This window comes from Mercenaria mercenaria, chromosome 8, assembly GCF_021730395.1.
Source record: "Mercenaria mercenaria strain notata chromosome 8, MADL_Memer_1, whole genome shotgun sequence".
NCBI lineage: Eukaryota > Metazoa > Mollusca > Bivalvia > Venerida > Veneridae > Mercenaria > Mercenaria mercenaria.
Window position 1 is genome coordinate 35109113 of NC_069368.1, and position 20803 is coordinate 35129915.

The 20803-nt window shown below is 34.5% G+C and overlaps 2 protein-coding genes across 4 annotated transcripts in view; one reads left to right on the top strand and one right to left on the bottom strand.

Annotated features, from left to right (window-relative positions):
* The window catches only part of LOC123566597 (serine incorporator 5-like), a 61487-nt gene extending 41417 nt beyond the window's left edge, over nucleotides 1-20070 (top strand). For all 3 annotated transcript variants that reach the window (XM_045360858.2, XM_045360859.2, XM_045360860.2), the window contains exons 8-14: nucleotides 9817-9912; nucleotides 10370-10476; nucleotides 11516-11667; nucleotides 12152-12206; nucleotides 12740-12785; nucleotides 15282-15420; nucleotides 19005-20070. In XM_045360858.2, coding sequence (XP_045216793.2) covers nucleotides 9817-9912; nucleotides 10370-10476; nucleotides 11516-11667; nucleotides 12152-12206; nucleotides 12740-12785; nucleotides 15282-15420; nucleotides 19005-19236 — 827 coding nt within the window. In that variant the 3' untranslated portion in view covers nucleotides 19237-20070. The remainder of the gene's footprint in view (nucleotides 1-9816; nucleotides 9913-10369; nucleotides 10477-11515; nucleotides 11668-12151; nucleotides 12207-12739; nucleotides 12786-15281; nucleotides 15421-19004) is intronic.
* On the bottom strand, nucleotides 1208-8368 carry LOC123566598 (uncharacterized). The gene is made up of 2 exons (XM_045360861.2): nucleotides 7763-8368; nucleotides 1208-6782 (listed from the first exon to the last, which is right to left on the bottom strand). Exons 1-2 carry the CDS (start codon nucleotides 8122-8124, stop codon nucleotides 5687-5689), a joined length of 1458 nt encoding a protein of 485 aa, XP_045216796.2. The 5' UTR covers nucleotides 8125-8368; the 3' UTR covers nucleotides 1208-5686.
* Nucleotides 20071-20803: the final 733 nt, after the last annotated feature.

Consider the following 20803-nt stretch of genomic DNA (forward strand, 5'->3'; position numbering starts at 1 on the left):
GACTCAGACCCTTAGTTCCAAGGTCAAGGTCACACTAAGAGGTCAAATGTTAACAGGGTATGTTTCATGTCCAGTCCATAACTCTGCCATCCATGAAGGGATTTTGAAATAACTTGGCATAAATGTTAACCATAATGAGATGATGTGCCATGCTAAAGACCCACACCACTAGCTACAAGGTCAAGGTCACACTTAGAAGTCAAATGTTAACAGGTGTCTGGTTCATAAATCTGTCATTCATCAAGGGATTTTGAAATTACTTGGCATAAATATGCAAGATCCAGACCTCTAGCTCTAAGGTCAAGGTCACACTTAGAAGTCAAAGGTTAACATGGTCTTTTTCTTGTCTGGTCTGCAGATCTGCCATTTATCCCAGGATTTGAAAATAATTTGACACAAATGTCGACCATATTGAGAAGGTGTGTCGCGCTTATGACTCGGGACTCTCAGGTCAAGGTCACAAAATGATTCATACCTAAACTATTCTGGTATATTTTGCAAATATTTGACAAATGTACACATTCTAGTTTTAAACAATGCCATATGTGTGTTCCTTAGATTACCCTCTACTGAGAGTGTTCAAATTGCTTCAAATGGTCAAAATACATGGCCACCAGAGGACATGGGTACTTTTCCATATATGTTAATGGGAAATTTTTTTGTGCATTTCTCTAGTGACAAACTTTTACACTTATTCAGTATATTTCATATTCAAAACAGCATTTTATTTCTTTTGTCTGTTCTTTTCTTAAATAGCCAGTATTATATGAAAACTGCTAAAAAGAAATTAAATAAGTTTCTGTGAAACTGTAAGATTTTGTTTTTCTTTAATGAGATAAAAAGACGTCATTAATCTGTTTGTGATTTGTTGTCAGTTGCCTAAATTTACTCTAAGTATACTTTTCCCCAAGCTTTTCAATCATTGTTAAAAATGTTGGGAAAGTGGTTGCTTGTTGACAATAGCTCCGATAAAACGCTGGACCACCTGCTTAGTCCGCAAAAAAAACAAAGAGGATAGCGAGATTATATATCTGGGAATAGTGGTGATTACATGTACCATAGCATTTTTCATACATGTACTGTGACATGTTTATGTATATTATGCTTGTTTTGAATGCCGTGTTTGACACTTTTGACACTCGTTATTGTGCGTATTTGCAAGTGTTCTGTTTGCAAATGTTTGTTTAAACAGAACAGAAAACAACAATTTCTTTTTCAATAATTTAATAAATTAAAATAACTAACAAGTTGTTTATATTTATTATATACATAAAGGTACATGAAGGTACAAATGTATAATGACAGGCTCATGCATACTTTACAGACTAAATTGAGATGGTTCACATTTGTGCGAAAATATTACTTTTCAGTAGAAATTTGTGTAGAAATAATTGCGGTAATCATGAATTCGCGGAGTGCCTATCACTGCGAATATCGCGAAAATTTGAAGCCCGCGAATATTTCTACACTTACAGTAGCTGATTCAGTTTGATAGTATGGGGTGCCATTTTACTATTTTCTAGGCATTTTTTGATATCAAGAAATCAAATTTCTGACATATCAAAAAGTAATTTCTTGATATCAAAAAATAGATTTTTTGATATCAGGAATTCATTTTTTGATATCAAGAAATGCTGTCTATTTTTTATGCCCCCGAAGGGAGGCATATTAGTTTTCAACTGTCCGTCTGTTAGTTAGTTAGTTAGTTAGTTAGTTCGTTCGTCACAACGTTAACTTTTTGCATGAAGGCACTTTACTCGCGAACCACTGCACCCAGGACCTTCAAACTTCACGTGCTGATAGCACTTATTGAGTACACCACCCCTACTGACCTTGGGGTCACCCGGTCAAAGGTCAAGGTCACAGGGGCCAACGTTAACTTTTTGCATGAAGGCACTTTACTCGCGAACCACTGCACCCAGGACCTTCAAACTTCACGTGCTGATAGTACTTATTGAGTACACTACCCCTTACTGACTTTGGGGTCATCAGGTCAAAGGTCAACGCACAGGGGCCAACGTTAACTTTTTGCATGAAGGCACTTTACTCGCGAACCAGGACCTTCAAACTTAACGTGCTGATAGTACTTATTGAGTACACTACCCATAGTGATTTTGGGGTCACCAGGTCAAAGGTCAAGGTCACAGGGACCAACATTAACTTTTTGCATGAAGGCACTTTACTCGCGAACCACTTACCCAGGACCTTCAAACTTTACATGCTGATAGTACTTTATGAGTACACCACCACTACTGACTTTGGGGTCACCAGGTCAAAGGTCAAGGTCACAGGGGCCAACGTTAACTTTTTGCATGAAGGCACTTTACATGCGAACCACTTCACCCAGGACCTTCAAACTTCACATGCTGATAGTAGTTATTGAGTACACCACCCCTACTGACTTTGGGGTCACTAGGTCAAAGGTCAAGGTTCTGCGGGGGCATTTGTCACAATTAGTGACAGCTCTTGTTTATATCAAAAAATCAAATTTTTGATATCAGAAAATCATTTCTTGATATCAAAAAATTAGTTATATTTTTTATATCAGGAAATCAAATTCTTGATATCAAGAAATCATTTCTTGATATCTAGAAATACGGACTATTTTTTGATATCAAGAATTCAATTTCTTGATATCAAGAATACAATTTCTTGATATCAAGAATTCAATTTCTTGATATCAAAAATTTGATTTCTTGATATCAAAAAATGGCCAATATTTCTTGATATCAAAAATTCCCGCTATTCTAAAAATAGACATGCAATTAGGGATAACCCCTAATTAATTCATTCAGTGCGGGGTATGGAATGCCTAGACTGTCTTGACATAATGGTTATCAGTTTGTCATGTGCTTTTTCCAATATATTTGGTACAAATCATAATCTTTTTTGTAAATAAAGCAGTTTGTTATGTAGATTTACTAGTTTGTCCGGTACATTTCTTAGTTTATGTTGTGCAGTCACTAGTTTATGCTGTACAATTAATAGTTTGTCATGTGCATTTTCCAATATATTTGGTAGAAATTATACTTTGTCTTGTAGACAAAACAGTTTGTTATGTACAGTTACTAGTTTGTCTGGTACATTTATTAGTTTGTGATGTCCGTACATTAGTTTGTGCTGGCCAATTAATAGTTTGTTATGTGCTTTTCCCAGTATGTTTGGTACAAATCATAATTTGTTACGTAGATAAAACAGTTTATTATGTACATTTACTAGTTTGTCCGGTACATTTCTTAATTTGTGTTGTGCATTCGCCAGTTTGTGCTGTCCAATTGATTGCCTAAAAAATATCCGATTTCATGTTAAATTACACAACGTGTACCCTTACAATTTTTGTCTTTACAAGTGGATTCTCATACATACAACAAAAATACTACTTATGTTAAAGGTGGATAATCAGATTTTGGCCATGTAACGGATTTGTTCGAAACTTAGCATCTGATCATTTACACTCATTTATGTTCACTTAACACTTAATACAAATTAGATTTTCACTGGAGGTATTTTTAAAATTTCATTTTCCAATCCTGGTTGCCCAACCAAGATAGAGTTATTTTATCATACGTATAAATTTGATAAACATACTTTGCCTAAGGAAATGTATAAATATTAGACATATTGTAATATATTTGTAAAATATTTGCATTAAAAATTATGTATTTAGATGGAATTCATTAGAAACACAAGTTTGAAAAATTATTATTACCTCCCTTTGCCTATCTTGGTTGCGCAACCAAGATAGATTGGAAATAAATGAATTCAGAAGCTACACACAGCTTTTAAACTTGCATTTTGGTTCAGATTGTTCAGTAGTTGATATGTCTATCAAATGCAAATGTAAAACTAGACATTGTATCGAAATAAAAAGAAATACCCAGCTTTTTATATACTTTCATATTAAAGGGGAGTAATTATAAAATTTTATAAAAATAATAAAATATACATTTCGAATAGGAATCTAACTCTATGTAATCGGTCTTTTTGTTCCTTAAATAATTCTCTACCAGAATATACAAAAAGTAAAAAATGTCATTAAATGTTGTTTAAATGTGATTGACCACCTTTAAATAAGTTCTTTTCGGCAATTATCTATTTTCGGAAACTTTTGAAAAGATAATTAATACATATCTGTTTACTAAAACATAACAAACTGCTTTATCTACAAGACAAGTTATGATTTGTACCGAAAATATTGGGAAAAGCACATAACGAACTATTAATTGGACAGCACAAACTAGAAAATGCACAACACAAACCAAGAATAATGTGCCGGACAAACTAGTTAATGTACATAACAAACTGTTTTATCTACACAACAAATTATGATTAGTACCGAACATATAAAGAAAAGCACATGACGAACTATCTGTTGGACAGCACAAACTACACAACACAAACCAAGAAACTTACCGGACAAACTAGTAAATGTACATATTAAACTAATTGTTTAATTTACAAGACAAATTAAAATTTGTACCGAATATATTGGAAAATGCACATGACGAACTATCTGAATCAATTGTACAGCACAAACTGGTGAATGCACAACACAAACTAAGAAATGTACCGGACAAAATAGTAAATGTACATAGCAAACTGTTTTATCTACAAGAAAGATTATAATTTGTACCGAATATATTGGGAAATGCACATGATGAAGTAATAATCATCATGTCAAGACAGTCTAGGCATTCCATAGCGGGGATTATACAATTCTATATGATCCTGTTCAATCCATCTATATTTAGATCAAGAAATGTCAAATTTTTGATATCAAAAAATAGGCTTGATTTCTTGATATCAAGAAGTCGATTTTTTGATATCAGAAAATCATTTATTGATATCAAGAATTTGGTTTCTTGATATCAAGAAATAACACTTTTTTTTTATATCAAAAATTCATTTCCTAATATCAAAAATTGTATTTTTTGATATCAGAAAATGGACAGCATTTCTTGATATCAGAAAATGAATTCCTGATATCAAATTGATTTCTTGATATCAGAAAATGAATTCTTGATATCAAGAAATCGATTTTCTGATATCAAAAAATGTGACTGATTTTTTTTATATCAAGAAATGATTTTCTGATATCAAGAAATGGAATTTTTGATATGGAGAAATGATTTTTTTATATCAAAAAATGCCTATAAAATAGTAAAACGGTGCCACACGACGAGTCAGTTCAGAAGTTGAATGGGATTGTTCAATGTTATAATTGTACTGTGATTTGACATAAGACATATTTATACACAGACACATGATAACAATTCCCCCACATTTAACCTGTAAATAGTTTTCTCTCCATGAGTTGTATGAGTCATACTTGGCATATTACAAAGCCAGTCTCAGTAAAAATTTTGTCATTCATTTCCAAAGAATGCTGTACAAATATTTACTCAATTTCATAGCAAGTCATATACTTCAATTCTTTCGTTCCCTCTACTTATCATCATCTTTGACATTTGCTGATTGCAACAAATGGCCTTAGGATAGATTGATTTATCATAAAATTTCACAACCTCACCTATCAGTTTACCATCCAGTCTAAACTGGAGCACATTTTTGGAAATTATTCCACAAACAAGCAGACTTCCTCTACCTGTGAGATAACTACTCCTGGCACCATCTAACTCTGGACCATTAAATCTTCCAACAACTTCTCCACTATTGTCCAGTATAATCAGTCCATTATTGTAGTCAGTGACAAATATCTTTGACCCATCCTTACTGACAGACTGAGTATGTCAGAGAACAGTTTCTGTCCTGATTCCTCTTTACTGAACTGCTTCAGCTTTCTTCCTGATACACTGAATATATACACTGATGTTTTACTATCTGAAATATACAGAATGCCATTGGTGCATGCTAGGCCATAACATGCAAAATCTGTTGTGATCTTGTTTGTGGCTGTCATTCTGTTTCCAGTTGAAATGAAGTGAATTTCCTTCTGTACTGGCAAACATACAGCAACTTCCTGCTTATTGGTGGAGCAGATTTGCCATGGCCAATTAGGAAGATCACAGTAGTCTATAACAGAGTATGTGGAACTGTTTAAACGCTTCAGCTTGTCGTTGTCTGTATCAGACAGTATTATTGTTCCATCCTCTAGAGTACAGCCACTGACAATATCACATTTTTTCTTGTCTGATTGAACTTTTACAGAGTATTCCTTGTATCCTTTGACCTGAAGTAAAGCCTCTTCCTTACTAACAGTGCCCTTGCATTCAGCATCCACTAGCATTCTCTCTGTTATCTTGCCCATGACATTTATTTCTCCTAACAAAGAAGATATTTTGTCATCAGCAGTGAAGTCAACATCTTTCAATGGTGTTTGTAATTTAGTTTCTTGTACAAATTTAGCAGCTTTATTTGCAGCAGTTTCTGCTTTCTTGACATTTACAAAGTTTTGTATTGCATTTTTGCTAGCAGGAACCAACTTATCAAGAATTGAGGAAACATTAGCTTTGTTTTTCTCCAGTTGTTTCATTCCTTCTTCCATCTCGTGTATCAGGGCTTTGTACTTATGTTCTATATCATCACCAGTGTTTTTCTCTAGCTCATCTAGCCTGTCATTAATTTCCTTTCTAAACTTCTTCACATTGTCCAGTGTTTTGGCTCTTGATTTCAGTAATCTTTGTTTTTGGCTTTGAAACTTTTCATGATGCTCTGTCAAGGTCTTTGTAACTGATTTTAGTTTCTGCTGGATATCCCTTGTAGTAATGGTACTGGTCTTGATTTTCAGAAAATCTGGTATGTAGAAAATGTCCTTGCATAACCTAAAAAATAAATTGGAAAATTTTAGTGTTTTGTTTTTCTTTCATATATGTAATATATAATTACAAACTCAAAGGACCCATGTATAATGTGTAACTTACAGTCAAGGGGAAATGAACTGAAAAAAGTGTAGAAATGTAAACATTGGGGCTTCTTTACCTTAGCGAGCAAGCTTCGGATAGATTCATTAACCATTGGAGTTTATGAAGCATTGTGCACCGCTATCAATCAATGGGATACACTTTTGTAGAAAGATAGAAACGTAGCTAGTTTTTTTCAATTAATTTATTTTGTTTGTTTTGGGTTTAACGCCATTTTTCAACAGTATTTTAGTCATGTAACGGCGGGCAGTTAACCTAACCAGTATTCCTGGATTCTGTACCAGTACAAACCTGTTCTCCGCAAGTAACTGCCAACTTCCCCACATGAATCAGAGGTGGAGGACTAATGATTTCAGACACAATGTCGTTTATCAAATAGTCACGGAGAACATACGCCCCGCCCGAGGATCGAACTCGCGACCCCGAGATCCATAGACCAACGCTCTTACCTACTGAGCTAAGCGGGCGGGCTCAATTAATTTATGGTTTACCCTTTATTTGTGGTTTGACTTATGTTTCCTTATGCCAGGTTCAGATTTATTCTATATTTTGTGGATTATTAACATTACGCTATTACTTCTGGGTTTTCAAATATACTGTCACCTTTAAGAAATTGACAAGCCTTGACACATCAACATGCTGTGCATATTTTGAACAGACTTTACAAACACTTTGAAATAATTAATATTTATGGATTTCAGGGTTGAGGCAATCCACAAAATTTAATTCTAACGAACAGATAAAATTCATATTCATTTCATGTTGGAAAGTTGAAATCCACAAATTCATATCCCCACGAAATTGCCGTTTTGATCAAAACCACGAAATTTCCTGCCCATGAAATTAAATGATTTTACAGTATTTAAATTGAGAAATCTCACCTGTGATCAACTGCCATACATGTGCCACAGCCGACAGCATCATCGTTTTGACAGTACATATCTATACAGTGATGACTATGCCAGTCACATCTCTCTATTGGTGCCCCTGGTAGAGTCTTACTAGATCCTGATAGGGTCTTGACTGATCCTGATGGAAACTTTCCTTTGCTAAGAATCTTGTGTCCAATTAGTGAAGGGATGTCCTCATGAACTTTGACACAGGTCAAACAATAATAATCTTGACATTCTACACAGTATTTTTCTGCTTCTCGATTTTTCCCTTTATGTTTACATACTCCACATAGTAGATCAAAAGTTTCATCAGATAATATATCTTTATTTATACTCACCCCAGTTGCCATTTTGTTTTAGATAACAAGTCCTGTGCTACTTTTGTTTTCAGTTTACTATATATTTTATAATTTTCTGTTTGTAATTTGAACATTAACAAGTCCAGAGAATAGCACAAGAAGTCTTTCAAATTTCCACTATTTTTATTTTTCTTTACTATGAAAATTTTAATCAAACAAAACAATTTACAACAATTATCTACTTCCTTGTCTGTTAAGTAAACAATTTGTTACTAGCCTTTTGTCAGTCCAAAGGGAACTAACCCAGAATATTACATATGAGTTTTGTAGTAAGAATTGCTGTTACTTTTAAATATTTATCTCAATAAGGTGGGTTAACGGGAAAAAATTCATTTGAAAACAATTTCTTCCTGGTGTAAACTCACTGTTTGTTATATACACTGGGTCCAAAACTTGGGATTGCCCCTATTGCTAGTGTTTTATTAGCTTACCTGAGCCAAAGACTCATGGTGAGCTTTTGTGACTGCTGGATGTCAGTCATCCATCATGTTCAAATTATGCCCCTGAGGTGAAAAGAGGCCCCACCCAGGGGTCCTAGGTTTTACATACATATTATACTTATATAGGAAAAAAACTTTAAAAATCTTCTTGCTTGGATCTGCAAGGCCTAGGCTTTTGATATTAGGTATGTTGCATTGCCTAGTTGTCCTCTCAAAATTGTTAAAATTATTCTCCTGGGCTTAAAAGAGGCCCTAAGTTTTACATAGACTTATATAGAAAATCTTCTTGTCTGAAAATTCAAGGCCTAGGCCTTTGATATTTAGTATGTAGCATTGCCTAGTGGTTCTCTAACAAGTTTGATCAAATTATGCCCCTAGGGTGAAAAGAGGTCCCGCCCGGGGGTCACTTGTTATATGAGTTATATACTAGGAAAAAATACTTAAAAAAATATCTGAACATATTTCCTAGACTGTTTAATTATAATTATCCCTGATAACCCCAAGTAGGTGTCACTTGAATGTGACCTTGACCTACTGACCTACTTTTTTGTTTTTAGTTCACCTGAGCACTTTGTGCTCAGGGTGAGCTATTTTGATTGCTCAGCATCAGGTGTCAGGCCATGCGTCCGTGTAAATTCTTGTCCAGGCTGCAACTCTGCCATCCTGGAAAGGAATTTTGATATAACTTGGCATAAATGTTCACCATAATGAGATGACATGTCTTGCGCATGACTCAGACCCCTTGCTCCAAGGTCAAGGTCACACTAAGAGGTCAAATGTTAACAGGGTCAGTTTCGTGTTCAGTCCATAACTCTGCCATCCATGAAGGGATTTTGAAATAACTTTGCATAAATATTTACCATAATGAGATGATATGTCATGCGCAAGATCTAGACCCCTAGCTCTAAGGTCAAGGTCACATTTAGAAGTCAAAGGTTAACATGGTCTTTTTATTGTCTGGTCCATAACGCTGCCATTTATCAAGGGATTTGAAAATGATTTGATACAAATGTTAATTGTTATTTCCCTACATAATATTTACTTATTGTCCAGAATATCTTGATAGCTGATACCATGTTCTTTAGTAGTGTCCACAATGGTTTTAATGTAGCGAAATATTTACAAACAGTGTCTCTTTCAAATTCAAAGCAAGCATGTGTATTAAGAGATGGGCATTGTGTAAAGAATTATTCTCTATTTTGCTCATTAAGCTGATGACTGAAGGTTACTGTTTGTTATACAGGTAATCAGAATGCTGGTTTGTTACAGTCCTCTGTTGTATCATTATACGTGATGTATCTTACATGGTCCGCCCTGACAAGTGAACCACCAGAAGATAGTAAGTATCATATTGTACAATATAGTTGAATAACTGTAACCAGATACTGACAATAAATCAGACTTGTATTTTCTATCTAAGTGTTCTGCATTTTATGCGACTGAAAATAGCCCCATCATATCAAAATAAATTTAAAGCTTATGATGTCACAGATAGCATAATTGTCAAGCGTTAAAAGTTACAAGAAAGCTGTGAGATATATACAAAATAATTATGAGGAAGTAACATTTATGTCTTGATAAGACAAGTTTATTATTGCTATGTTGCAGAACAAACTAACTACTACAGAAAGACAATATTGTCCTGTGTGATTTATTCCAAAATAGGAATTTCTGAGAATGTTTTATCGTAATGAATGAATAGATTGTTAAGTAACGGATGAATGAAACAGAAAGGTTGTATATGGTGCTAATAATGATGCTGTTACATGTTTATCTTTACTTTTCTGTTTCTGCAGTATCATTCATAGAGACAATAAAGACAAAGGTGGCATTGAGTATGCTTGGTAAACCTGTTACAGAACTTGATGCTGGTAGAGCAGTTGAAGAATTAGAAGATCCTCATGTAAGTAGTATCATAGAAACGGTTTTAGTTTATAAAACAGTGTGATTTCTTGGCTTTTTTTATCCTTGCTGATATCCTTGTGGTCATGTGAATCATAGATCTTTACACTTAAGCTGTCTACAGCCAAGTGGACAGATAAATTTATAATTGAATAGGTTAAAAAAATTGTTAGAGATAATAAAAATTATGTCATACAGTGTATTCCCATAGCACCCCAAGATGTATAACATTTTTTTAGAAAGTTTTGTGTGGGTGGGGGGGGGGGGGGGGGGGGGGGGGGGGGGGGGCAGGTATTAAGGCCTTAATTTTTTTAAATACAATGTTTTTGTAAATATAAACTATAAATCCAACTTTTAATGAATGAATTTTAACATAGTACAATACCTTTGTGCTCAAATCCATTAATAGCATAATTTTTCTTAAACTTTTGACTGTTTTGTATGAAAAATTTCAGGGTAGAGGGTGAACGTTTATTAAGGGAAAGGTATTAATTAGGGAATATATGGTATAATGCCTTTATATAGCACCCATTTCATGAAGCAGATTCAAACTAGCTTTACATTCAAATACAGCCAGATTTATCCTCTGTGAGAACAGATAGCCATCTGGTCAGATGGACAGGCCAAGAATGGAGAGAGATTAATTTACAGACATGAAATGGGCAGCATTAAATCTGTCAGAATCTACTATTCTGACGCAGCATGTAATTGTGATGACATTTACTTTCACTGTCGTGAGGATACCCCATGTTATCTGATAGGGCATGCATTGCCAACTTATACCAGAAATTTTGCTGAAGAATGCAGGCTATGGAGTTAATACAGGTTATAAAAGAGTATAGATTATCTAAAAGAGATTGTGCTTCCATGAACAGACTTTTCCCAAAAGTTCAGTGATACATTTAAATGGGAATGTTGATTAAGGTGTATTGAGCTGTTGTCACTGTTAATAGATTTATTTAAGGAAATAATAGAGTCAATATAAATTGATAAAAATTATATTAAGTGACATAATATTATGATACATGTATTTGTTTCAGATTGGATTGGTCAGTGGTCCAGAAGAACATATGGTTCCTGTCAGTAATAATATTACCCAGCTGTGCCGACCCTCAGATGTAGACCCTCAGCGAGAGATGATCGCAGCATATGCTGGTCTCTTCATTATGTTTGTAATGGCAGTGTTTGCTATGTAAGTGCATGCTTCTGATAGTCATTCATATAAACTTCAGAAACTCTTTTTAGCTTAACTACCTGAAAAATTTCCATTGGGCAGTTTCCCACAAAAAATATCCTAGCTAAGCCTAATCATGTATATCATTGGCATGTTCCTCAGTGGTTTTCATACATATAGACATTTATTACATACTTATTTAATAACTCTGTAAAGTTTCAGTTGAACATTAAATTTCATATCGGGTGTGTGATGTCAGTTTCATGCATGTTGTTGCATTTAAAAGTTCTTTAACAACAATATTTCCAATTCACCAAGGCTTAATAACAAATTTGTATCATTTATATGATAATTTTAGGTGTAGATGCGTATGTAATAAAAACATTCAAGAAATATGCACTCGTAAAGTTGCGCAATATTTCCGCTGCAGAACTCATGCTTATTTCTCGATACAAATCTAATAGCCTATAAGTATTACATTGTTTATATTTTCTGCTTGCAGTATGAGTACATCTGGGGACTCTGATAAGCTAGGAGTTAGAAGATCAGCAAGACTTGTGAGTATTTCATAGCTATGATTCTATGTAATTTCCATTCACAATTTCATACTGCCAGTGAATGAGACCAGGAATTACTATAATTCACATAGGAACTGTTTGGAAGGACAAACCATGTACTACTACTAAGGAAAAAAGTTGCACTGTTAAACTTTATGATATAATGTAAAACGTATTGATATCTCATGTTAAAATGTTGATATATAATGTTAAGCTTGTTGATATCTCATGTTAAAATGTTGATATGTCATGTTAAACTTGTTGAAATCTCATGTTAAGATGATATATAATGTTAAACTTGTTGATATTTCATGTTAAAAATTTTAATATATAATGTTAAACTTGTTGATATATCATGTTTAAATGTTTATATTATATAATGTTAAACATGTTGACATCTCATGTTAAAAAAACATTGATATGTAATGTTAAACATGTTGATACTGTTAAACATGTTGATATCTCATGACAAATAAACTTGTTTTTACCTACATTAACATGTGAAACTAAAGTAAATGTAACATTGGTTGCAGACAGAGAACTCCTATGATTGTTGCTGTTGCTGTAAAGTTAGACAAAGTAAGTCAGTGATATATTTATTATATATATAATGCATTCATTCTATGTTCCTTAGTTAATGTAATACATATAGTTATGCACAAGGCTGTAGTTATGTACAAGACTGGAGAGACATTTTTAGCTCGACTATTCAAAGAATAGTAGAGCTATTGGACTCGCCTGTGTGTCGGCGTCCGCATCCACGTTGGCGTCCCAATTTGGTTAAGTTTTTGTATGTAAGCTGGTATGTCAGTAACCACTTGTGGGAATGGATTGAAACTTCACACACTTACTCACTGTGTTAAACTGACTTACATTGCACAGGTTCCATAACTCTATTTTGCTTTTTACAAAATTATGCCCCTTTTTCGACATAGAAATTTTTGGTTATGTAAGCTGGTGTCTCAGTACCCACTAATGGGAATGGATTGAAACTTCACATACTTGATCACTGTCATCATCTGACATGCACTAAGCAGGTCCCATAACTCTACTTTGCATTTTTTTCAAAATTGTGCCCTTTTTTTCACTTAGAAGTTTTTGGTTAAGTTTTTGTATGTAAGCTTGTATCTCACTATCCTCTAATGAGAATGGATTGAAACTTCACACACTTGTTCATTGCCATGAGCTGACATGCACTGTGCAGTTCCCATAACTCTGCTTTGCATTTTTTCAAAACTATCCCCCTTTTTCGACTTAGCAGTTTTTGCAGTATCCACTAATGGGAATGGATTGAAACTTCACACACTTGTCCACTGTCATGAGCTGATAAGCACTGTGCAGGTTCCATAACCCTGTTTCCCATTGGTATAAAATTATGCTCCTTTTTCGACTTTGGTATTCATTTAATTGACAAGGCTGTTGAATAGTCAGGCCTTGCTGTCCTCCGACAGCTCTTGTTATCGATATTAAAGTAGAAAGTTCAAAATTATTTTCCTTCCGTCATTGAATATCTTTTAAAAAAGGTACAATTGCAAGTGTGTATTCATTTAAGGTTCTTGTTAATGTGTTTGGTTAACTGTCTTCAAGTGATTCTTCATTTTGGAATTTAATACATCATTGACCATTGCAATTCGTACTATATTGATAAAGAGAAAATAGTAAAGATTTCCTGCGACACGAGACTTTCATGTCTGATATTTTTAGCTCACCTGAGCCAAAGGCTCATGGTGAGCTATTGTGACCACTCAATGTGCGTCGTGTGTCCGTCAACATTTTCTAAAAAAATTTCTCGAAAACCACTGGGCAGAATTACGCCAAACTTCACAGGAATGATCCTTGGGTGGCCCCCTTTCAAAATTGTTCAAAGAATTTAATTCCATGCATAACTCTGGTTGCCATGGCAACTGAAAGGAAAAACTTTAAAAATCATCTTGTCCAAAACCACAGGGCCTAGGGCTTTGATATCTAGTATGTAGCATCATCTAGTGGTCCTCTACCAAAATTGTTCAAATTATCCCCCTAGGGTCAAATATGGCCCCGCCCCAGAGGTCACATGGTTTATATAGACTTATATAGGGAAAACTTTGAAAATCTTCTTGTACAAAACCACAGAGCCTAGGGCTTTGATATTTAGTATGTAGCATCATCTAGTGGTCCTCTACCAAAATTGTTCAAATTATACCCCTAGGGTCAAATATGGCCCCGCCCCAGGGGTCACATGGTTTATATAGACATATAGGGAAAACTTTGAAAATCTTCTTGTACAAAACCACATGGCTTAGGGCTTTGATATTTGGTATGTAGCATCATCTAGCGGTCCTCTACCAACATTGTTCATATTATCCCTCTAGGGTCAAAAATGACCCCGCCCTGGAGGTCCCAAATTTTACATAGACTTGTATATGAAAAAAAGTTTAAAAATCTTCTTGTCTGAAACCACAACACTTAGACCTTTGATATTTGGTTTGTAGCATTGTCTTATGGTCCTCAACCAAAATTGTTCAAATTATACCCCTGGGGTGAAAAGAGGCCTTGCTCTGGGGGTCCAATGTTTTGTATAGACCAAAATTGCTCAAATTATGGGTTAAAAGAGGCCCCACCTCTCTGTATAGGAAGAAATACTTAAAAAATCATTTGATCCTATTTCCAAGACTGTTTAATAATAATTACCTGATGACCCCAAGTAATATGATGTCACTTGACCGTGACCTTGACCTACTGACCTACTTTCTTGTTTTTTAAGATACAGCCTTGAAATTTTGATGACGTACACAGTTTTGCACACCAATCGTAAAATTGTATTTCATTGACCATGAATGTGACCTACTGACTTGCTTAATATTTCATAATCAGTTTGATCTTTGAAACATGTAGCTCATATTACTCAGGTGAGCGATCCATGGTGATCATGACCCTCTTGTTTTACTTGTGTCCCTTGATTGTTCATCTGGACTTTGTAGATGCTATATGCAGTCTTTAAAATAACCATGGGCAGGGATCTTGGTCGGTAACGGTCAAACGGCAGTTTGCTATATGTTGTGCACATCATCTTTAATCCATGTATATACTTGACAGGATATAATCCATCAGATCATGGAGGTCAAAAGGTCATCTACAATGAAGCAGACGGAGTTATATATAGCTACTCATTCTTCCATTTTGTATGTTGTACTGCCACTCTCTACATTATGATGCAGCTCACCAACTGGTACAGGTATACACTCTATTTCTGTTTCCTCGTTGGTTTAAACTGCTCTCTAGATTTTATTTGTTGCTTGTATTAATTTTACTTAAGGTGGAATGCGCCCCAAATTTTTTTGCCGAATATTGTCCTGAAATTTATACTGTACAAAATTCAGGATGTATGCGATTTAGTTCCGGTTTTACTTTTTCACCATATTGTTCGTGTTTTTTGCTATTGTGTCACAAACATGGCCCCTAACGTCACTTTTCGTGCAACGCCCAGTTCCGGGTGCTTTCGGCATTTTTCCTTTCCTGCGCTCTGAATGTCATGTAAATGAAAAATGCAAAATAATTGTCGCTTTGGATTCAGAAAATGCTATTCAGTGGTATAAAATTTAGTGAAATGAAATTGACGCTTAGGACGTTAGTGACGATTTTGTGACGTCAGAACAGAAAAAATCAAATCAAGTTTTGCTAAAAATTTTGCCTTAAAAATCAGCTCGATAAAAAAACGTATAATTTTGGGATGTTGTTTGGCAATGTGTTTACGTCTAGTAGACACATAAATACTTAGGGGTCACCGACTTCAATTTTTCCCAATATAACGTAACTTTACCCTCACCCCCAAATGGTTTGTGGCTATATGACGTTAGAGTAAAAAAGAATGTGTTTCAACTTACACAACTCACGTTCGTGTTAAAAACGAGATGTATTTATTATAAAAAAATTTCACAATATATTCGATCTCAACTTCAGATGCCATGTACTAGTGAAAGAAAACACCTTTGACAAAATATATATCTTGTACAATTGTTCGTAAGTATTTGACCTGGCACTTGTTAATATTCGCTAATATTTTCGGACGTTTTCGTTAATTTGTATCCTGAAAAGATCAGTAATTACACAAATAACCTTTATAGTTAACCGTCTGACTTCCACGCACGTTACCACCGCAGACCATTTTTTAAATTCAGTATAATGTTACCGTATTTGCTTTTATTCTTAAAATGTCTTTTGCAACGATTTTCACCAAACTTAATTGTTTTCTCTTGTAGTATCTATTTTCGGGAGTAATTTGTCTTTTTATCTAAGATACCTTTAAAGATTTTTATCCGACACTTACTACAAAATATCTTGAATACAAGTATATTTCTTTCAATATGAACCATAAAAAATAAATAGATAAGTGTATTAATTTTCCGTCCTGTAAAATTTGGAGATAAAATTTGAAAAAAAAAGATGTTAGACTGAGGACTACAACCCACAACTCCGAGACTGATGGCTAATCGTTTTGTCCCCGCAGCTACTTGCACATGCGATATTTTTTAAATCATAAAGAATACTTACGCAGTAGTTATTTCTCTATTGAGGGCCAGGTCAATACTTATGGACAATATATCCACTTTTTACTATTCATTTCTTATTCCTATTGATGGTTTCAAAATGCAGATTCAAAGCTTGAAGAATAGATGTCTTTCCTGTTACTAATCTTCTCAGTCTTATGCAAAATGCTAACTTAGCTTTGTAAAAAAGCTAGTATGCGGTCAGTTGACGATTTAATATCGTGAAAATAGGTACTTAAACATGTTTTAAACATTTAGAAATTTCGCTCATATGTAATTTTATGATATGAGGGTTTGCCTGATTTTACCAGAAATATTTATCGACGCATGTCGGACTGTTGCTCCATTTCACATGTATATATAATCAGCACGAAAACAGTATACCAGATCCTATGAATTAATATTTTTTACACGGATTAATTTATTGTGAATCATGAAACAAATTCTATCAATTTAGACATCAATCTCCGCATCTCATTCGTGCGAGATTACGAGTTGAGATAAGAGTTTGTTCTATACGCATAATGCTGAGCAACTGATATCATTTTTTATATCCTTGGTAAACGACTGGCGATCAAAGTCCCGATCTTCCGCACGAGCGAGACAAAGACAGTGAGGTCATAGTATGGCAGAGTAGCTAGTCCAGCGAACAAACTTTATTCTTAAAAAAAGATCTTCAGATGACTATAAAGCATTGCAGCTGGTCAGACACAGAGAATTATTTGTGACACAGTGCCTTTTTATTACAATCAAGCACAACCGCTGGTCCGATGAAAATATTTATTTCTTGGCAGGAACCTTCTGATCAAGCACGTGCAGTTACAAGCTCTAAATAATGAATACTAGAAAATATTTCATAAAATCCTCAATTGTTGCAGCTTCCAGATTTAAGAAGTATTGAAAAGTAAAAGCCATATGTCTGGTTCTCCGGATACCCAGGATATAGATGTAGAAACTGTAGTTTAGTGTTCACACTCTGGACACTTGATTTTAAATAATTATAAGTCATATCTAGGAATCAACACACATAATACATGTAGATTAACCAATGATCAAAAGTCTTTTTCGATACTATCCTTAGATGCGAAATGCTGTTTACATAATTTACACCCTTTATCAAATATCTCATTAAGATATTTCATATCTACAATTCTTCTTTTCAGAACAGGTCCGTAATCACCTGAATGTTATATCATGTTTTAAAAAAATTCGACTTTTTCTTTAACACTTTCTTAGCAAATCAACATATGTCTCTCAATACTTTCATGTTGATTCATTTCATCAATTCATTCCGAATTTACCGTTAATACATGCAGCTTCTCATATTCTCTAGATTATTTTGTTAAAAAAAAGACGATTAAATGTGTCATTTCTTAATGGGGTAGGGGTAAAATATCGTCAATTATTAAAAAATTAAAGTCGGTGACCCCTACGTATTTATGTGTCTACTAGACGTACACACACTGCGAAACAACATACCAAAATTTTTACATTTTTTTATCGAGTCAATTTTTTATAAACTGGATTTTAAGGCAAAATTTGTATCAAAACTTGATGTGAGTTTTTCCGTTGTGGCGTCACAATATTGTCTCTGACGTCCTAAGGGTAAATCTTAATTCGCTGAATTTTATACCATTGAGTAGCATTTTCTAAATGCAAAGTGACAGTTATTTTGCATTTTTCATTGATATGACATTCAGAGCGCAGGAAAGGAAAAATGCCTAAAGTACCCGGAACTGGGCGTTGCACGAAAAGTGACGTCAGGGGCCATGTTTATGACACAATAGCAAAAAACACAAACAATATGGCGACAAAGTAAAACCGGAACTCAATCGCATATATTTTGAATTTTGTACAATATAAATTTCAGGACGAAATTCGGCAAAAAAAAATTGGGGGGCATTCCACCTTAAGTTGTATTTGCTTTATAAAGTAAGAATATGATGCATTAATGGTGCTTTCACCTGCTAAATTTCTAAAATGGACTGGTAATTTGGGCAGTACCAATTACTCTTCAAAGGGGTATTCACTGACCGAATAGCAAACAGTGCAGACCAAGATCAGCCTACACGGACAACAAAATATTGCTCTGTTTGAAAATAAGCAGGCATTTACAGAGTTACAAATATTTGATTTTGTGATTTCAGCTAAAGCTTTTAAAACATTTCAAACTATTTTGATGGCTAGTTTAAAGTTCAGCTTGGTTTAAACATTTTAATTTCCTATAAAGAAGTCAGAGTGTTAAATCTAATGTTATATTTTACTTCGATAGACCAGCAGAGTCAGACATTAAAAGGTTTGGTTTGAACTGGGCAGCTGTGTGGGCGAAGATGGCATCCTGCTGGGCTTGTGTGGCTATCTACCTCTGGACCTTGTTCCTGCCCAGGTGCTGGATGGGGCGCGATCCACGATTCTCGGGGCAGAATGCAGATGAACCAGATGGTGGGGAACAAGAAAATCTCAATGTTGAAGAAGTTGTTGCATCCAGAGAGTCTGTACTTTAAACATTACAAGGGTCATGAGTTGTAATGATATAGAAATTTGAAACAGGATTGCTGACTGAAGTCCCGCAGTTTCAGTGAAGTAAATAATGGGAACAAATTATGGTTGCTGTGAATTACTATGGCTTTTGTAAAGCAAGTTGCTTGTGCAAGTTATTCGTTTTTCCCAGTTCCATCTTTTTACAAGATTTTTGACATGCTAGAATCTCAATTATGGAATAGTCAGTTGAATTGTTATATATCTTTCAAAATATTTTGTATGTTAAGATGTTTTCACCAATATGTGCTAGGTAATTGCCAGTTAGCTTTTAGGAACAAAAAATATAATCCATTTTCATAACTTTTTTTTCATTTGTAAGTTCTTTATTATTTTCATACTTGTTTCGTTACCAGATTTTGGCAGTGCAATGAAACAGTCCATTTTGATTGGCATAGTTTGTAAATTTTTACAAAATTTTATTTTAGTCAGTTATGTGCCTTATTTTGAAAATATTTAAGACATGTTAAACAAAATGTGCATTAAGCCATATATATTTTCAATTTCATTTTAGTATCATACAAACGGTATAGTTTTATTCTGTAAAGTGACCTTTCTGGGAAATTCCTAATGTCAAATTATTTTTATAGATGTCTCTATTCTTAAAGTAAATTCTCTCATTGCTGACACAATATTATCATTAACAACTATAGCTTCTAGTTTTCAAGCTGCATTAGCTTTTATGTTAGTTGTGTTTATGCTTGAGTAATACATGTATGTATCAAGTTCCACCAGAACTAGGGAACAAAACTTGCTCACTATAGTTTTTTTTTCAGTGTGGCATAATATGTATTTGCAGAACAAACCTGTTTATTATCATGATCATATGAGCCGTGCCATGAGAAAACCAACATAGTGGGTTTGCGACCAGCATGGATCCAGACCAGCCTGCGCATCCGCTAAGTCTGGTCAGGATTCATGCTGTTCGCTTTCAAAGTCTACTGCAATTAGAGAAACTGTTAGCGAACAGCATGGATCCTGACCAGCCTGCGCGGATGCGCAGGCTGGTCTGGATCCATGCTGGTCGCAAACCCACTATGTTGGTTTTCTCATGGCGCGGCTCATATCATGATGTGCTCAATTGTTTAGATTCCTTCTCTATTTTAGTAGATGCATTGATTATAATAGGTTTGAAAGATCTGTTAGTGGTACATTTGAGATAGCTTAACCTTGTCCATTTTTTGCCCCACTTCAAAGAAGAGGGGGTTTATTGTTTTGCTCATTTTCAGTCTGTTGGTCTGTAGACCATTTTTAGCTCCATTATTCGGAGAATAGGGAGGCTATTCTACTCGCCCTGGCGTCGGCATGACCTTTCTTGTTTAAAGTTTTTCGGCAATCTTTGTTTTTCTGTCATATCTTTGTTACTATTGCTTATATCTTACTGTAACTTCACATAAACATTGTCCAGTATATAAACAAAATATGTTTAGGGGCTGAGCCAATTATACCCAAGGTCAAGGTCACCAAGGTGTTATACTTGAGTTATTTTTAAGGTTAAAGTGTTTATGCAACTTTTAATCTGTCATATCTTTG